The sequence below is a fragment of the Maniola hyperantus genome, chromosome 20 (assembly GCF_902806685.2).
Source record: "Maniola hyperantus chromosome 20, iAphHyp1.2, whole genome shotgun sequence".
Classification (NCBI taxonomy): Eukaryota; Metazoa; Arthropoda; class Insecta; order Lepidoptera; family Nymphalidae; genus Maniola; species Maniola hyperantus.
The window spans coordinates 10,002,112-10,020,935 of record NC_048555.1 but is presented as its reverse complement, the minus strand read 5'-3'; the positions used below and the strand labels follow the sequence as shown (position 1 = coordinate 10,020,935).

At 38.2% G+C, this 18,824-nt stretch overlaps 2 protein-coding genes across 3 annotated transcripts in view; one reads left to right on the top strand and one right to left on the bottom strand.

Moving 5' to 3' along the window:
• Positions 1-10,176, bottom strand: part of LOC117991896 (PX domain-containing protein kinase-like protein) — a 129,433-nt gene extending 119,257 nt beyond the window's left edge. Inside the window, exons 1-11 of one of the 2 annotated variants that reach the window (XR_011237935.1) lie at positions 9,975-10,176; positions 9,718-9,906; positions 9,378-9,474; positions 8,752-8,858; positions 7,352-7,468; positions 6,756-6,999; positions 6,149-6,391; positions 5,672-5,892; positions 4,452-4,532; positions 3,805-3,907; positions 2,602-3,341 (exon numbers count right to left, since the gene is read on the bottom strand). Coding sequence is in view for 1 of the 2 variants with exons in the window: in XM_034979534.2 (XP_034835425.1) it covers positions 3,217-3,341; positions 3,805-3,907; positions 4,452-4,532; positions 5,672-5,892; positions 6,149-6,391; positions 6,756-6,999; positions 7,352-7,468; positions 8,752-8,858; positions 9,378-9,474; positions 9,718-9,906; positions 9,975-10,079 (1,632 nt within the window). In the remaining variant the exon portion in view is untranslated. Of the gene's footprint in view, positions 1-1,006; positions 3,342-3,804; positions 3,908-4,451; positions 4,533-5,671; positions 5,893-6,148; positions 6,392-6,755; positions 7,000-7,351; positions 7,469-8,751; positions 8,859-9,377; positions 9,475-9,717; positions 9,907-9,974 lie in introns of those variants that run through there. The other variant, XM_034979534.2, reaches the window with a different exon arrangement.
• Positions 10,177-10,477: 301 nt separating this feature from the next.
• blw (ATP synthase subunit alpha blw, mitochondrial) lies at positions 10,478-18,438 on the top strand. The gene is made up of 10 exons (XM_034979529.2): positions 10,478-10,637; positions 11,024-11,146; positions 11,706-11,819; positions 13,231-13,495; positions 13,957-14,181; positions 14,737-14,906; positions 15,522-15,616; positions 16,153-16,372; positions 17,258-17,425; positions 17,965-18,438. Exons 1-10 carry the CDS (start codon positions 10,572-10,574, stop codon positions 18,175-18,177), a joined length of 1,659 nt encoding a protein of 552 aa, XP_034835420.1. The 5' UTR covers positions 10,478-10,571; the 3' UTR covers positions 18,178-18,438.
• The last annotated feature ends 386 nt before the right edge of the window (positions 18,439-18,824 follow it).

The following is an 18,824-nucleotide window of genomic DNA, read 5'->3' as shown; positions in this document are numbered from 1 at the left end:
CAAAATATTCCTTTTTTTACATTAAATTTATGACAACTTTGGTCGTAAATAAATAAGATTAGGGATATGAAAATTCTAAAAAAATTATCATTAGACATAGTTTATTTATTCATTAGTTGAAATAACTTTACTTTGCAAACATAAATTCAGTAGGTAGTTTTTTCTCAAAAATACTTTTCCTAAACCCTTGATTTCGGTGAAAATCATCGTGCCTCTCACCTTTCTCATACAATGTCTATATCAATTTAATTGTGTCAATGTCAATTTAATTATACTATATTGATTTTATATAGTATTTATATACATGTATATTATATGTGTTTATATATACCTATATATATATATATATTATATTTATAGCTACATTGCGACTCCCCGTCTTACAGTTCTATAAGTTCTTAAGTATGGGTTGCCTGGAAGAGATCACTTTAGTGATAAGGTCGCCCTTTGTTTTTTAAGTGTATCCTGTATTCTTACTCTCTGTAAATCTATTAACAATAAAGTTATTTTAAAATTAAATTAAATTAAAATGTCAAGTGAAAAGCAAATAGGTTCGGTCGAGCGTACTGCGTCACCTTAAGTAATTACGCTGTCTAAGATGGAAGCGGGATCATTTGGAAGGCGTATCATGACCAGTCTATACGCGACATCGTATCGGAACGCTAAATCGCTTTGCGGCACGACAACCCACGGCCTGTTGTTACGACAACACACATCAATCGATTAAGCAACATTGACTCAATTCGGTGGATAGCTTTTCCATTTCTTCCGTGTCTTTAGGCGGAATGAAACCAGACTCGCACTTGAACGGCTTTTTATATGAACAGACCACCCGCACGTCACCTGCGTTATCCCGCACCGGGTTAGCGCGGGGGGTGTGCGGGGCATCCCCACCCCGATTGGCATCTCGACCTATTGGTATAGTGCGCAATAGGTATTAAAAAAAATATATAGACTAAAACATAAGTAGTACTTTCGGAAGGGGGGTTCAAATAAAAACTCAATATTGCTGCAACTATATTATATTATTCTCTTACAAGTACATACTATAACAGTAATTACAATATTAAAATAATTTATGTTCTTACACGCTACAGTTTAAAGCTGCTAAACAATATCCACCAAATCATAACAAACCGATAAAGCATCGCGTGACCAGTCGATTTATCACTTTTCCTTATAAATTACAATACTTTAATATAAGGCCACGATTACACTTGTAAGTTTTACTCACGTAAGTAAATTTTTCAACTTTCGTAAGTTGTAAGAAAATGCAATAAGCTACTAAGTATAAGAGTTTATATTAGTAAATTTGTCGTAAGTTAATTACGTAAGCTTAACTTACAGGTGTAATCGCGGCCTAAGAACATTGGTATCACTGGCTTATGGCCAAAATTAACAATACAATAACATATTATATCGGCGTACAATCAATCAAAAATACCGATGTTAGTGGTGACTTTTATATATATTTTCAAGATCTTTGCAGCCATATGCACATGGATCTATTATAAAACTGTAAAACTATTTATGTATAATACATTAAAAGAGTTTTAGAAAGTTGCACAAAATCATCTGTTGGAGAGATTTACTTAATTATGTGTATTTTTACCTTATATCTAGTATATTTGAATTGTTCGGTATCTTAAAAATATCTCTAATGTAAGATCTGACACCCAAGTCTGTCTACCTACAGATAGGTAAAACAAAATACTTAACACAATGCAACAAAATATGAACTATTCAAATGCATTGATAATAATCGAATAATAAAGTCTATCTCAAGGCTGATTTTTTAATCGTTAAAATATAAACTTTAACTGACAAATTTTGACATTTCGTCCGATATCCCATTATGGTGTGCCGTTTACATTGGCATTTAAATATCTTCATTTCAAGATGTACGCTGACGCTGCTTCACTGTATTTAATGAGTGAACAACGCGTTGTTGGCCTGTAGACAGGACATTACAAAAATTGTCAAAACATCCAGTTTTTTCCTTAGATAAAAGGACTTTGGCGATTGAAAAATAGGCCCTTGTCAAAATCTCTTAAAATTACTGAGTTCTTTCTCTAATGAATTTACATTAATTAAAGACAATGAAATTATACCTGCTAATTATGAAGGAACGTGAAATACAAGTACAAATCCACACATTATTTTGATCATGATGACTTAATTTTTATAATACCTAAATTAATATCGTATATAAAAATTCAGATAAAGCCTTTTGGTATATTTTTAAAAATAACTACCCGCTATAAAATATAGCCGTAAAAGTTATTTTTTTAAAGAAATACTACATAAGTAAGTTTAAGTAAATGTAAAGATTCTATCATTGTGAATGTGTATATATGTGTGACATACATAGAGTAGGTATGTATATCATGACTGTGTGTTGCGCGGCAGAGTAACGTAAAAAGTAAGTATGCATATCTTGATAACTTTATCAAAAACTGTTAAACATAAATTCTAAAATATGCAATGTGCCCCAGGGCTATGTGACCGCCCGGGATTTTCTGAATATGAATTCTTGAATATTTGCACATAATTACTAATAAATAACTTTAAACTTCCGGTCTAATCCATATGTTTTTTTACCTGTCTTTTTAGAGCCCTGGGGCACATTGTACAAATTTTCTCTCTCTATAATAAACGGTAGATGTCGCTCCAAACTCCACTCTTAAGGTGGATCCACATTTCAGACCCGCCCAACAATGGGTTTGGAACAGGACGCCGCGCCGCACTCACACCGGACTTGCAACCTGTGACCTTTCTTGTTTATTTTTAGCTGGGGCTTAAAAAATATGAGTGCCGATGCCAACGAATACGAAGATTCATATGGACTACCTCATTTCATTAGTCCAAGAAAAGTAAATTATATGGGATAAGTCTAATGATATAACGTTGTTATGCCGCTGCAATGTTACGGTGCCGCAAAGCGTCGTGTTACCGCTATGCGGCGAAATGATCTCGGTGCAGCGCCACAACGCAGCGTGTACTTCGGCTCTCCCTGCGAATTATAGGTAAGACGAGGCAGCCTCACTGCTCAGGCGTCACAAAGTACCGGCAACGCATCCTGTGACTTGTTTCGTTTTAACTTGTATCAGGGAAAAAATGGTAAGTTTGAGTTGTACTAATCAAGAAAGACGGCGCACTTCGGTTCACTCCAGTCTGCCGATGAGCGTTGCGCCTCAGTTAGTAGGCACAGTATTCTCACTGCGCTTGCACGCGCGCGAGGCGCGTCTTGTCAAAGGCGCAGATAGCACTGAGCAGCGCGCCGCGCGCGTCCGCCGGGCTACTGCCTGCCGCGCACGAGCTGTTGGCGCTCGTGTCGCCTGCTGCAACCAATATGTTGAAAACTTCATCACTGAATAAAGATTATTATAAGATACATATTTTAAATTATTACAAAACAAGCTTATGCTCGCGACTTCATCCGCGTGGAATACACAAATTTCAAACCCCTATTTTACCCCCTTAGGGGTTGAATATTAAAAAATCCTTAGTAAGCGGATGTCTACGTCATAGTAGCTACCTGCATGCCAAATTTCAGTCCGACCCTTCCAGTAATTTGAGCTGTGCTTTGATCATTCAGGATCAGTCAGTATCAGATTGATAGATCAGTCAGTCAGTAAGCAAGCTTTTCCTTTTATACATTTAGATATACATATTTCTATTTGTGAAAACCCTGAAATTGTTATTAGCTTTGAGTTATCTAATTCTAAGCATATGTATTAGGTACAAAAAGCTGTTGATTTTCCCAATAAAATAAAAAAAAATGAATGTGAGATATGAACTCACAGAGGGGAGGCGTGGGCGGCGTGGGCGACGACGCGGTGCTGGCGCTGTGAGAACGAACATCGGCAAGTGAAGAACTCGACTTCCATACACTGTCGCGTTTTTTCTAAAACAAGTCAATTTCAGGTAAAAAATAATAATTTTGAAATTAAGCTTCTTTAAAAAAACCAGTCTTGACAGACTTGCACACGAAGGGTTCTTCTTCTTCTTCGCTCTGGGCAGGTTTCCGCACTTAAACGTTTTCGTCTGTTGTGCTTACACGAAGGGTTAACATACCATCGTATTTTGATCCCACACCTAGCCCACCGTGCACTCGTGCAGGCTTATGACGAACAGCACCATCTATGCGTGATTTAGTAAAAATTCACGGTTTCCAGATTTTTTCCTTTATACTTGCGCTATAAGACACTGTTACCTGTCAAATTTACTGTCTGTTTTAATTTAAAAAAAAAAAAAAAAATCATGATTGTAGGTCAATGGGAAGTACCCTATAGGTTTTGATTACCTTAACGGGGCTTGACAGACACAAGCACAACATAGACAACGAAGTGATCTTATAAGGGTTCTTTTTTTCTTTTGGGGTACGGAACCCTAAAAAGACTTAAAATACTAAAAAAACAGCATCGTGTATCGTAATAAAATAAACATACCGCTCTTCTCCTTTGTTTTTTCATCTCTTGTTCAGAGTTTAGTATTTCCTGTATTCTAACTTCTTTCTTAGCGCTTCTAACCTGAAAATAAAGAATTATTTAACGAGAATAGTCATTTCAAAAACGCAGCGCAAATGTATGGTAGGCACTTTTCATTAACTAACAAAACCAAAGACTAAAAAATGTAATCGTTAAGCCCGGGCCCACCAAAGCGGAAATGGGCAAATATATCGTGTTCAGCGGACCATCGGCGGCTCCTCTGGTGCTGCAAATGTTCATGGGCGGCGGTAATCACTTAACATCAGGTGACCCGCCTGCTCGTTTGCTCGCTATATCTATTTAAAAAAAAAAAACCATTCAGACTAGTTGACCCGCTAGCTTTGATCGAGTGAAATTTTTAAAAATCGGTACAGTATCGATAATCCTCTCTGTTCCTCTAGAGTTGCGGATTCCTTTGACCTATCTCCTTCTGGTCCTTAGGCCGTCATTACACCTGTAAATTTTACTCACGTAAGTAGCTTACATGATTAACTTACGACAATAATGTAAACACATAATAATACATGTAAAATAAAAGTGTCATTTACCTTGTGAATTTGTTGCTAATTAATCTAAATATATAAAAGGATTGACTGACTGACTGATCTATCAACGCACATTTCAAACTACTGGACGGATCGGGCTGAAATTTGGCATGCAGATAGCTATTATGACGTAGGCATCCGCTAAGAAACGATTTTCAACATCATAATACAGTCTACATCATAATAGCTATCTGCATGCCAAATTTTAGCCCGATCTGTCCAGTAGTTTGAGCTGTGCGTTGATAGATCAGTCAGTCAGTCAGTCAGTCAGTCACCTTTTCCTTTTATATATTTAGACTTATAATAATAATATAATAATAATATACATGTACCATATTTGTGCAAAATAAATGATTATGATTTGCTCATGCCCGCGACTTCGTCCGCATGGAGTTAAGTTTTTAAGAATCCCATGGGAACTCTTTGATTTTCCGGGATATAAAGTAGCCTATGTCACTCTCCAGGTATTTAATTATACCCATGCAAAAATCACGACAAACCACCAAACAAACACACTTTCGCATTTATAATATGGCTAGTGATGTCAATATTGGAACCCTGTGGAGTACAGCAATTTTCGGGTTTGTATCGAGACGGCGCTGCATTAATCGTCAAAGTAATTGTCTGTCTACTTACCATCTTTTGATCCCTTCGAAGTCGATCTTCCACGGCGCTGGCGCACGCTCTGAGCTGGTCTTTGAGCGTGAGAGGGAACTTCAGATGAACCCTCGTATCAATGGCAGGGGTCAGACCGTTGAGCGTTGCATGAGTGAAGAAAGGGTGCTTCAGTAGGTGTTCTATAGTCGGGCCTCCGTGCTTGCAACTTGTGCTCGATAGGCATAGTCGGAGCACGGATTCTGAAAGATAGTAATCGATAAAAGAAATGCGACTCTCATAAAAAAAATCGATCATCAAATGAAGGTAGAGGTAATAATGGCCGATGTCGACTGTCGGGTAACGAAGGTTGATGTCGACTGTCGAGGTAACGAAGGTCGATGTCGACTGTCGAGGTATCGAAGGTCGATGTCGACTGTCGAGGTAACGAAAGTAGATGTCGACTGTCGAGGTAAATGATAGTGGGTATGCCCATAATGAATAAAAAACGGAACTCACCCAAATCCAACGAGATTCCATCAGGGTAAAAATCCCGATAGTAACTATCAAGGGGCTCAGCAAACGCCATTTCATACAGCGTCCTTCCAAAGCAGTACACATCCACCGCCTCCAAGGAGCTAGTTCTCTTCAGCTCCAACATATACGGCCTGTGTAGACTGGGCACTCCCGTTAGATAGTTCTCTATGTCCATTAAGAGAGCTCTTTGGTTCGCTATTGCTATGTTTCCTGGGTGTATGTGCCCTAAATTTTTTTAATTTATAAGTATGAAATTCGTGATTCCTAATCCAGATATCCTAGATAATTTATATGAAATTTTGGATGTTTGGATGCTTGTTACTGCTTGATGCCACAATGACTAAACCGATTTGGCTGAAATCTAGAATGGAGATAGCTTATACCCTGAATTAACACATCTGCCACTTTTATTCCGAAAAGTTGAAATCATTGCGTATCAACTAGTCTAAATATATAAAAAGAAAAGTCAAGACTGATGACATTATGCCAAGTCCAAACTTAGACAGATCTAGAAGGCTGAAATTTTGCACAGAAGTTTCCTTTATAATAATATTTAAATTTGAATAACTTATGCAAATTGCAAACATACCGTGCCCCAATCCTTTGTCATGCAAAAACTTCAATGCTTGCAATATTTGGTATCCATAATGTGATATTTGTCCGTTCGTAAATGGTTTTCTAACTTTAGGATTTCCATATTTGGCTAAATACTGTTTACTGTACTCTGTCCCGTAGAGTAAATCCCTAATACTCCCATTTTCATGTATCCTTCTAACTACATAGGCACCTGTTTCTAGCGTCTGTATTGACAATATTTCATCTATGTATGGGTGCTGAAACAAAATAATAATGTAAACGTTCATTTGAATAAAAACTCTTCTAATCTCTATCAAGAGGTTTTATTTTAATCTCAGGTGTAGTCGTGGCCTTAAATTCAATACTTTCTACCTACGGCGGCTACGCACTCATCCGATCCGAGTCCGTGAAAATATGTTCCTTTTTGTTTTGTATGGTAGCTTATGACATATATCGTAGATAATCGCTGGTATTCTCACGGATGACGGATAGAACTCGGATGACGGAAGTGCAGTGCGTAATCGCTGTTAGAGTTTGAAGATACTTCAAAGTGAAAGTTGGTGGCCAGATCACTATGGATAAAATAATTGCCCAGTAAAAATAACTCACAGATATATTCTGGAGACTCTTAAAAGCTGTCTGGAGATCCTTACTATGTAACGTGTGGTCCGGCCCATAGCTCTGCCATGCCAGTAGACAGTTCATATGGCTCACTGACTCGGTGACCTACAAAGTACAATAATATAATAAAATAAAATAAATGTAATTTTCAAACACAATAAATACTTTTTATCTCTCTGATAAAATAGTTGAATGAATCATTGTTTTATTAGGTAAAGCCTAAAGGCACATTACGCATATTCTCATGAATTCGCCGCCCCCTTCCCTAAGCTACAATATGGTATAAGTGTCGCAAATTGCTAATGTGCGTGGTCGCCATTTTAGTGACGTCAGCACTAGACTGAAGTTTCGAGCTGATGGTATATTTTTATTTCGGTTGACGTCAAAATGACGTCATTTTGATGTTAATGAGATGGTTCCAGCGCAATAGCAATTTGCGAGACTTATAGACTCTTATTCTAATAATAGACTATAGCCAAGTCGCCCTGGCTTCGTTCAAGCGCAATTTCTGATAATCAGTGAGGGAGTAGCATTTCCAAAAACCATGCAATACATACTTCTTCATTTTTACTTGAAGCCCAAATACTGATTTTCATGGATATAACATGAATAATGAAAGACTTTCATCTCCTATTTAACCTGCTAAATCTAGTCAGACTTTGCCCTTGCCTTAAAATACTATAATTTTTGTAATAAGAAAAAATATTTTGTTATCATTATTATTTATTCAACTTATTATGGATTAAGGCTATTGACTGACAACAATGTAACAGTATTACTTCTTTGACCTCTTATTATTGTTTGATATTCAAGTTAAGTAAACAAAACCATTATTGCAGAAAAACTTTTTTTGCAAAAATTGTATCATTTTAATCAATTTAAGAAAATTAACTACAATCACAATACTAACATACACAGTAACATCAGTACCCATATCATTATAAATGTGAAAGTGTGTTTGTTTGTTGGTTTATTGGTTTGTCCTTCAATCACGTCGCAACAGAGCAACGGATCGACGTGATTTTGTGCATGGGTATAGTTAAAGACCTGGAGATTGACATAGGCTACTTTTTATCCTGGAAAATCAAAGAGTTCCCATGGGATTTTTAAAAAACCTAATTCCACGCGAACGAAGTCGCGGGCATCAGCTAGTAACAACATATTTTAGACTAAAGTATGTAAATGTTTATTGTGTTGGATCAGCAAATAAAACTTATTTTATTCAATTCTAACAACTAAAACATCAAATATGACTGGATCTAATCCTGTTGCTGTTGTTGACATTCAAAATAATGCCTAGATTAAAGAAATACTTGGTAGATTCGCTTGAGGATGCCAAAGCACTTGAAAAAGTTAATGTGGATAAAAACTTTATTTCTATTACTTACTAAAAAATAATGTTTACGTATCCTCCATCCAATGTCAGGTAGAGGTGCTTTCAGTTCATAGTGTCCATCTCCTCTTAAGGCTATTGACATAGTTTGTAGTGCTTGTTCTGTGTAAAACATAATTAATATTAAAAAAAAACAAGTTGCATAAATAAATAACCTACCTGTCCTGTGATAACTAATTTCTCAAATTGAAAGAATGAAATGAATAATTTTGTTTCAATAGAAATAATATTGAGACATTAAAGATAAGATGATGAGATGTAAGAAAAGATAATTTTGTTTCTACACAAATCTTTTTGCATCTTCTATGGTTCATTTTTAGAGTTCCATTCCTAGGTTTTTTAGGAACCCTCATAGGATCACTTCATTGCGTCTCTTTCTGTCATGTCTGTCAAGATTCGTCAAGGGAAGCAAAACCTAGAATTGTGAAATTTGGCAGGTAGCAATGTCTTATATAGCTCAAGGAAAAAATTTGGAAACCGTGAATTTGTGGTTACATCACAAAACAATTCACTGTTATTTCTTGTACCCTTACTCTTGTACTCCTTGTATGGAACCCTTTGTGGGTGAGTCCAACTTTTATTAGACCAGTTAGATTTTAAAACTATATTGCTTCAACTTACCTGCTATAGTTAAAGAGTAATTGCTGGGGTCCAAAAAACTTCTTACTGGTAATGATAGGGCTAGTATTTGATGTTTTAGTACTTCATTAATATAATTCTGAAACAATTTGTCTACATAATCAAATAATTATTTTAATTCAGGTATCCAATTTAACACATGCACAATATGCTACTGGTAGACTGTAAATATTTCGAAATAACCAAAATGTTCAAAGTTAAAGCACATTCTGTGAGAGCAACAAGAAAAACGAGTGTATTTTTGGTTTTAAGAATTCTCTTTGCTGTAAAGAATTTTAAGTCCTTATTACTTTAAAGAGATAGTTATTATTTGGTAAAAAACCTGCAAAGCTATTTGTCTTTCAGCCACGAAAGAAGGTTGCATGTTTCCAATGAGTTTCTTGGGTGGAATCGGTAGATCAATGTTTGCATGCTGAAGTGCAACATGTAAGGCCGCAAAGTCTCTATAACGACGAGAAACCGTCCATCTGTTCTCCTTATTCGGCCCACGCTGAACTCGCAGTACGTACTCCTAAAACATTACCAAACTTTTAAGCAATGAATAGGTTTTCCTGTCGAGATAATGGTAAAAAAACTTACAGTATGTTTGTTAATGTTCTGCGCATTTTCCAATGCACATTCGAGTCTTTCGGTGTCATCTATCCGAACTTTGGTCTGTGAAGAGCTTTCGAATATAGCCATCATAAGAAATAAAGCTTAAAATTATAATTAATTAGAAATACGTTAAAAGCAATAAACATTTTGTTATTGAACTTGCAAATGTTGCAAAATGCAAAATCAAATTGATTGCAACTGTCAAATCAAATGTCATTTGCAGATGATTGCTAACTGGTTTATGGTACAGTTCCGTTTAATCGTTCAAAAATAAAAAAAACAAGTTTGCATGGTTTGTTCTGTTACAAAATAACCTATAAAATAAATAGTGAAAAACGGACATTGTACATCGAATAAAGTTACCATGAAGCAAGCGTAAAACCATAAGTTAGCAAAGGTATCTTTGGAAAAAAAATTGCAAAATGTGCATGAACAATTAAATTTCTAAACGGATGCGCAGTACGATATAACCATAGACAATAAATTATCGATTTATGTCATTTCCTCTAATATCGCAACGAGTCGCGAGCGGAGTATACCACGGCCCTTCTGTCTACTATTTATTAAGAATATTTGTGAAAAATGTCGCTGATCTCCGCTCGTTTGGCCTCCTCGGTGGCCAGGCGTTTGCCTAATGCCGCCACCCAGGTATATATTCCTTAAAACGTGTTAAAATTATACTAAAAAAGTACTTTCCGGCAGGTAGAACCAGCCACAAATTCCAACCAAAAACTTGATTAATTATCGAAATTGGGCCAGTTTTGATGTAATATTCCCTTAGAACCTCAGTATAGTGCTATTGTAATGCTTATTTTCAGTGTTCAAGTGCAAGTTATGTATAAATTATCACATGAAGAAATTCGCGTTATGTAACAGAGGCAGATAGGTTTTCTGTCAAAATGTATGTCCGTTTTGTACTTTAGTGTATGCGGTTCTTATAAAATCCTTATCTAAATATGAGATAACGGATTAACGTAGATATATTACATTCATACTGCTGGAATGAGTCGTAAGTAAGTTATGTTTGGTGGTAGGTCTCGAAGGTCGCCGTGCCAGCGGTGGCGGTGGCATCGCGCAAACTCCATGTATCCTGCACACATAGAGCTGCCGAAATCTCCACAATCCTGGAGGAGAGAATCCTTGGTGCCGCACCCAAGGTAACTTTGTACTTGTTACATAAACCAAATATGATAGTTGTCATAATCAGTTCTATTTTGAAGAGGTTATTAAATTGAGGATACTTGCAGAGCATTATCAATCAATAATATCCTTTCCTATGTAGTGTAATGTGTGCATTTTGATTAAATTAATCTAAAAATGCAATTTATCACAATTTCTTTTAGGCATCTTAATGATTAGTTATATTTAAATCTGAATTTTCATTTTGTTGTCTTCACAAAAAATTTGTTCATTTACTTTGAAAACTGTTTTGGTTTCAAGTTTTATTGCATTAAATTATTATTATCTTTGGCTAGTAACTGATTTCAAAAATAAATAACCATCTTCAATGAGTATATTATCTAATTTGGTTTTTAAAAAACATGCAGACACATCTAGTGTCTGCCCATTAGTAAAGAATCTAGATATAATATGGAGATATTATATCTAGATTCTTCTTCTTTTAATCTAGATTTTAAGTTCAGGGTGCCTTTTCCAAAAATAATACAATCAATAAGAAACTGCAGATATTTTGTAAGTTGCCTGTTATGTTCTTAGGCCGATTTGGAAGAGACTGGCCGCGTGCTGAGCATTGGTGACGGTATCGCCCGTGTGTATGGCCTCAAGAACATCCAGGCAGAGGAGATGGTGGAATTCTCCTCTGGCCTTAAGGTTTGTACCTTTACATTATCATTATTTTCATCCTAACTTACTATATCTCTTTAATTTGTATAGTACCTGCATACTGATTCGCTACCTCAGTGTCTAACACTGAATCCATTGAAGGTTTTCTATGAAAATTATTTAACTTACTCAACGAAGCAGCAATGTAGAACTAACCAATATGAAATGAATTCAGTGTTAGACACTAAGTTACGAAATCACCTGCAGAATCTTTCTATGTACCTAATGAGAACAAATTGTGTTACAAAAATGTGTCAATTATTATTAGTATATAGATATAATTACTTAGATGATACCCGCAAGTTCATATGTTTGTATTTAGTGCTTTTATAAATCCTGTCGGAATCCTGTTATTTTCTGCCATTTTAACTCTATCGGTCAACTGTCATGTCAAAAGTACGGTTTACAAAATTATTTCACTAACAATAATTTAACCCTTACAGTAAACAGTTTAAGATTTTAACGGCACATTTTTACCGGCTAATCTCCTTTGTGTCTCCTTCAAGCTACTTGAGACTGGCAAAGTGCATTGTGCTGATATGGCCTGATAAAAGCCATATATTAATAAAAGAAGAACTAAAATCATACTTTTGACATGAAAATTGATACAAAAAGTTAAAATGGTGCATGAGGAGTTAAATTTTATGTGTTATGTGTTAATTTAGGGTACAAGCAAATCTTCTTTCCAAATATTGTAGTGAGAAAGAGTAACAATCATTCAAACTTTACATAATATATTTTACAATATTAGAAAATTTTGCCTATTAATTAGAAACCAATATTTGAATTGGACGATAAACAAAATTAAATGAGTAAACCATAATAAGAAAATATAAAAATATTGTCTTATTAGAATTTGGGTGGACACACTAGCTGTGTCTTGATTAGAAAGACCCTTTTTTTGCTTAGATCAAAATGTTAAAGTTGGGGAGTCTTTCGGATTAGATGAGCAATGAATCTTTCCAATAGGGATGGTGCCTAGTAGTCAAACCAGCAACTTTTTATCTAACATCAAAACACTCGCTATTAAGGGATTTATACTTATATGAAATACATAGATGTGACGTCATAAACATTTAACATACTTTTTAGGGTTCCATACCCGAAGGATGCCAACATGATCCTATTACTAAGACTCACTCCGTCCGTCTGTCTGTCAGAGGGTTGCATGTCGTGAACCGTAATAGGTAGAGACTGAAAATTTTACAGAATGTGTATTTCTATTGCCGCTATAACAAAAAATACTAAAAATTTAAAATTGCCGCCACAAAAATTTAATTTGTTTTTTAATGTTTCTTGTATGGAACCCTTCCTTTCCCAGTCCGACTCGCACTTAACCGATTTTTTGGTGTCGGTCTGATGACTGTCCCAACTAAAAATATAAAATTATCCTCCTTAGGGTATGGCCCTTAACTTGGAACCCGACAATGTGGGTGTGGTCGTATTCGGTAACGACAAACTGATCAAAGAGGGTGACATTGTGAAACGTACGGGGGCCATCGTGGACGTCCCCGTCGGCGAGCAGTTGCTGGGTCGTGTGGTGGACGCGCTGGGAAACGCCATCGACGGCAAGGGGCCACTCAACACCAAGACGCGTATGCGAGTCGGTATCAAGGCCCCCGGTATCATTCCGCGTGTGTCCGTGCGAGAGCCTATGCAGACCGGTAAGTAACTGTTAACTTGGTTTAATTTCATCATAGACACTCTAGTTCCATTGTAGACCTACTAGTTCCATCGTAGATCTATTAATGTCTTCGTACGAGTGCCATCTTGGATGTTTCTGTCGTCGGCGAGCAGTTACTGGGTCGCGTTGTGGACGCGCTGGGTAACGGCATCGACGGCAAGGGGCCACTCAACACCAAGACGCGTATGCGAGTCGGTATCAAAGCCCCCGGTATCATTCCGCGTGTGTCCGTCCGAGAGCCTATGCAGACGGGTAAGTTATTTAACTGTAAACTTTGGTTAATTTCGTCATAGACTAGTTCCATTGTAGGCCTACTAGTTCCGTCGTAGACCTACTAGGTCCATCGTAGATCTACTAGTTCCATCATAGATCTATTAATCGCGTCGTGAATTGACGATTATGTAATCGTTGTAATCTTGATAAAGTAATATTTTGGCGCAGGTATCAAGGCCGTAGACTCTCTCGTGCCAATCGGTCGTGGGCAGCGTGAGCTGATCATTGGCGACCGTCAGACCGGCAAGACCGCCCTGGCCATCGACACCATCATCAACCAGCAGCGCTTCAACAAGGGAGAGGACGAGAAGAAGAAGCTGTACTGTATCTATGTTGCCATCGGACAGAAGAGGTCCACCGTCGCACAGATTTTGAAGAGGCTAACTGATGCTGGTAAGAAACATACAAATAAACTTTCCGCGCTTGCCCGCACCGGGATAGCGCGGGGGCTGTGCGGATGTGCGGGACATTACCTCCCCGATCGCCATCTCGACCTGTCGCATACTGTATGTACTGTGTAAAAAGAAGCTGTTCTACATGTACGATGCGACCTCCGTGACGCGTGGTGAGCGCTGTGGTCTTATAAGTGGGGGGTCTTGGGTTCGATTCCCGGCAGGGGCAATTTGGAAATTAATTTTTATCCAAATTATCTCTGGTCTCGTCTGGTGGAAGGCTTTGGCCGTGTCAAAGTCATATAAAGTATTGTATAAAGTCTGCACGCGTAGGTAGTTGAAATTCCACAGCCTCCTCATTTCTGGTTTAAACCCCCCTCCAATATCAGTTTTCCCCTCCAATTTTAATATGGGTAACTTCAAGTCAAGACTAAGTAGGCATCTTCTAGGCAAGCGCGTCCTATAGGCTGCATCATCAGTTGCCAGCAGATTGATTGCAGCTAAGCAATGCCAAAAGGCATATTTTCGCTACAAATGTCTCGGTTGGTCCTCGTAGGTGCCATCAACTATACCATCATCGTGTCCGCCACGGCGTCAGACGCGGCGCCTCTGCAGTACCTGGCGCCCTACTCCGGCTGCGCTATGGGCGAGTTCTTCCGCGACAACGGCAAGCACGCACTCATCATCTACGACGATCTGTCCAAGCAGGCCGTCGCCTACCGACAGGTGAATGCTTTATACACTTCATTACAGTACGCGGCAGAAAGTAATGTACACGACCTTTAGAAGGAGATAGCAGATTTGTAGAGCATTGTCGTTGTCGTTGAGACCGACAAAACGTCATATAGGTATGAGCGACAGAGACAACGCTCTACACAGCCGAAATGTCATTCTAAATGCCGACGTACATTACTTTCTGCCGCGTACTGTAGTTCCATGTAGTTTTCATTTTATAGTCAGTTACAAAACAGATCACCCCTGATTAATAACCAGTTACAAAACTACATTAATCTTTTTTAGTATTGCCATTTTGAGACACCAACCAATCACAAACAAATCTGTTTTCCGTACTAGTCTATTAGAGAACTATCAAAAAACATTCAAAATACTTAATATAATTCAAAAACATAGTTTCGTTTGTTGTTGGTTGGTGCATCAAAATGGATAACATCCGCTGATTTTTTGTCTCTGTCATTTGTACAGAGAAAGCCCTGTACCTATTTCTCTCTGTGGTGGATATAGTGTGTGTATGTATAGTGTCTCATATTTTACTTTCAATTAGTATTTGTACTACTATGCTTAGTATATAGTTGTGCAATGAAGTGATGTTTGTGTGGTCAGATGTCTCTGCTGCTGCGTCGTCCCCCGGGTCGTGAGGCCTACCCCGGTGACGTGTTCTACCTCCACTCGCGTCTGCTCGAGCGTGCGGCCAAGATGTACGTATCACAGTGTAGCTAATTTATCATATCACTCGATAATGAACTCGGAAAGAAACTTCCATCGGATCTGACGATATATAATGGAATTATTGCATGGAATGAATCATCCATAAATTTTTTGTTTGTCTTAGCCTTAGCATAATCTTAGCCCGACACGACTATAAATTCCGAATCAAAGATTAAGCTTAGCACACACTCAGCCAAGTTTTCCGTAAGTAAAGTCTGAGCAAAGTCAAAGTACGCTCTATAGATCTCTCCTTTAGTGTTGCTGTGTATCCATGTCCGCCAAACATTCTTAGTTTAGGCCATAAGTCCCGCAAATTGCTAATGCGTGTGGCCGCCATTTTTGTGACGTCAGCACTAGACTGAAGTTTCGAGCTGATGGTATATTTTTATTTCGGTTGACGTCAAAATGACGTCATTTCGAAATGTGTTTCGTCATGTTAATGAGACATGGTTCCAGCGCAATAGCAATTTGCGGGACTTATTAGTTATATGCTGTTTTGTTCACCATCATATATTTTGCCCCCCAGGTCTGACAAGATGGGCGGTGGCTCTCTGACCGCTCTGCCCGTCATCGAGACCCAAGCCGGAGACGTGTCAGCTTACATTCCCACCAACGTGATCTCCATCACTGACGGGCAGATCTTCTTGGAGACGGAGTTGTTCTACAAGGGTATCCGGCCCGCCATCAACGTCGGTCTGTCCGTGTCGCGCGTAGGTTCCGCCGCGCAGACCAAGGCCATGAAGCAGGCAAGCACACTACCTCTCCAATCAGACCTCAGGCACGGCAGCCAGCCAGGCCGTAACATGTTGTACATTGTCACCAATATGATTTTCATCACTCATGGACAGATCTTGTAGAAAGAGTTGTTCTATAAGGCCAAGTTTTATAAAGCACGTAAAACATGAAAACATGAAAGTTGTAATATGGTGCTTCCACGTTTAACCTGGGTCAGAATGGCTTGCTTGGATTCTGAAGTCTGTCTCACATACAATGGATGGATGTCTAATTGCAGAAAGAAAGCCAGGGCAAAAAAGTGATGTATCCACACAGATCTTCAGTTTTGGCGATTTTCTGTCAAAATAGTGTACAGTTGTCATATAATTTTTTAGTAAAACATAATTAATAGATTCCTCAGAATAAGGACTGTTAGAAGTAGCCCTATTGTGACACTTACTGTTAGAGCGAGATAGCTAAATGCATTTAAACTCTTGTTAGAACGTGACAAAATGATTATGCTTTGTCCTTATCACCGTAGCCACTTTTTTTTGTTTGTCAAAATGTATTTGTACGTGAGTATTTGACAAACAACATGAAGTGTAGAAGGAATGACATTTCACAAGTAAGAAAATCTGCTTGAGCGGGAGGGACTGAGGGGGCCACGCTAGTTGCAAATCTGGACATATCTGTGATAGATTCACATATTAAAACTGACGATCCTACCGCCTTAAATGTGTTCACACCAAAATTCAAGCTTTTAAAATTAAACTTTTAAATGAGGGTACTTTATCACATACAACAAATATCTATGTCTGAGTGCGGAAAATAAACCCAAAAAGAAAGAAAAAGAAGAGGGTAGTTTGAAAAGTGGGCTTATCTAACTTCTGTAGATTTTAACTACCTTCCAATTCCAGGTGGCCGGTTCCATGAAGCTGGAGTTGGCTCAGTACCGTGAGGTGGCCGCCTTCGCCCAGTTCGGTTCCGACTTGGACGCTGCAACTCAACAGCTGTTGAACCGCGGCATGCGGCTCACTGAGCTGCTCAAGCAGGGACAGTACGTGCCAATGGCCATTGAGGAACAGGTGAGTGACTGTTACAGGTGTCCAACAGGGATCAGTGTTAGGGCCGATCCTTTACACCCTTGTCAATATATTAAAACCTGCATCATTTGCTTATCTTTTTATATCAAAAGATACAGTGCGACAAGGCTCTCTTAGCACTTGAATGACATTAACAGGGGGCGCTGTTGGAGAACAAAGGCTTAGAATTTTCAAACAAGAACAGAGGGGACAACGGACGGACGGCAATGTTAGTTCCGATTTTTGCCACGCGCCAAGACAGCCTTGTCGCACTGTAATGCAGGAAAACTATCAATGTTGAAATGGCATGTTAGCGCAATAGCAATTTGAGGGAATTAAACTTCGAAATGACGTCATCTTGACGTCAGCCGAAATAAAAATATACCATCAGCTCGAAACTTCGTCTAGTGCTGACGTCACTAAAATGGCGGCCACGCGCATTAGCAATTTGCGGGATTTTTGATCCCGCAAAGATAGTAAAAGAAGCTCCTTTGCAAAACCATCACAATATATTTCCTAAAAACTTATTCCTTTTTTCCAAGGTCGCCATCATCTACTGTGGTGTACGTGGACACCTCGACAAAGTGGACCCAATGAAGATCACTGCATTCGAGAAGGAGTTCACCCAGCACATCAAGACTTCCCACCAGGCTCTACTCGCCACCATCGCTAAGGACGGTCAGATCACACCAGAGTCTGATGCCTCGCTAAAGAAAATCGTCACTGATTTCGTTGCCACTTTCCAAGCGCAGTAAGCGCCTAGTTACAATTAACTCGCCTTAAGATGGTACATACAATTCATAATCTAGCAATTACTTGTACCATCTTAAGTATATCCGTTGATATTTAAGTGGCTGCTTAGTGGAGCGTTGTTATGACCTATGTTGTTATTCGCTTCGTGGACAATCTATTTAGAAGTGTATCATTTGTATGGACGGTAATGTGAATACAATCATGTAATGTATTTATGTATCTCGGAGTCTGCAGTGGTTATATTATATGAATAAAACAATCTATTTGAGAATTTTATTTTGTAACCCTTATAGTTACTACTCAAGTACCTACTCAATAACTCAATCTGAATTATACCAGAGAACCATGTCTCATTTTGACGACAGCCGAAATAAATATATACCACCAGTAATTTTGTATAAGTCCCGCAAATTGCTAATGCGCGTGAACGCCATTTTAGTGACGTCAGCACTAGACTGAAGTTTCGAGCTGATGCACGAAGCTGATGGTATATTTTTACTTAAATATACGTCAAAATGACGTCATTTCGATGTTAAAGCGAGGGTTTAGACTAGCAAGAACTTCTTGCAAGTTATTCCGCAAGTACTGTGTACAAGTACTTGCAGAATTGTTTACACTACATGTTACATGTACATACATTTGTAACTTG

What these genes read in the sequence shown, in the direction of transcription:
- blw (XM_034979529.2), top strand. Translation starts at nt 10,572, where the DNA reads ATGTCGCTGATCTCCGCTCGTTTGGCCTCCTCGGTGGCCAGGCGTTTG. An exon ending in GAAGAGGCTAACTGATGCTG is followed by an intron (nt 14,182 to 14,736) that starts GTAAGAAACATA and finishes TGGTCCTCGTAG; the next exon opens with GTGCCATCAACTATACCATC. An exon ending in CTCGAGCGTGCGGCCAAGAT is followed by an intron (nt 15,617 to 16,152) that starts GTACGTATCACA and finishes TTTGCCCCCCAG; the next exon opens with GTCTGACAAGATGGGCGGTG.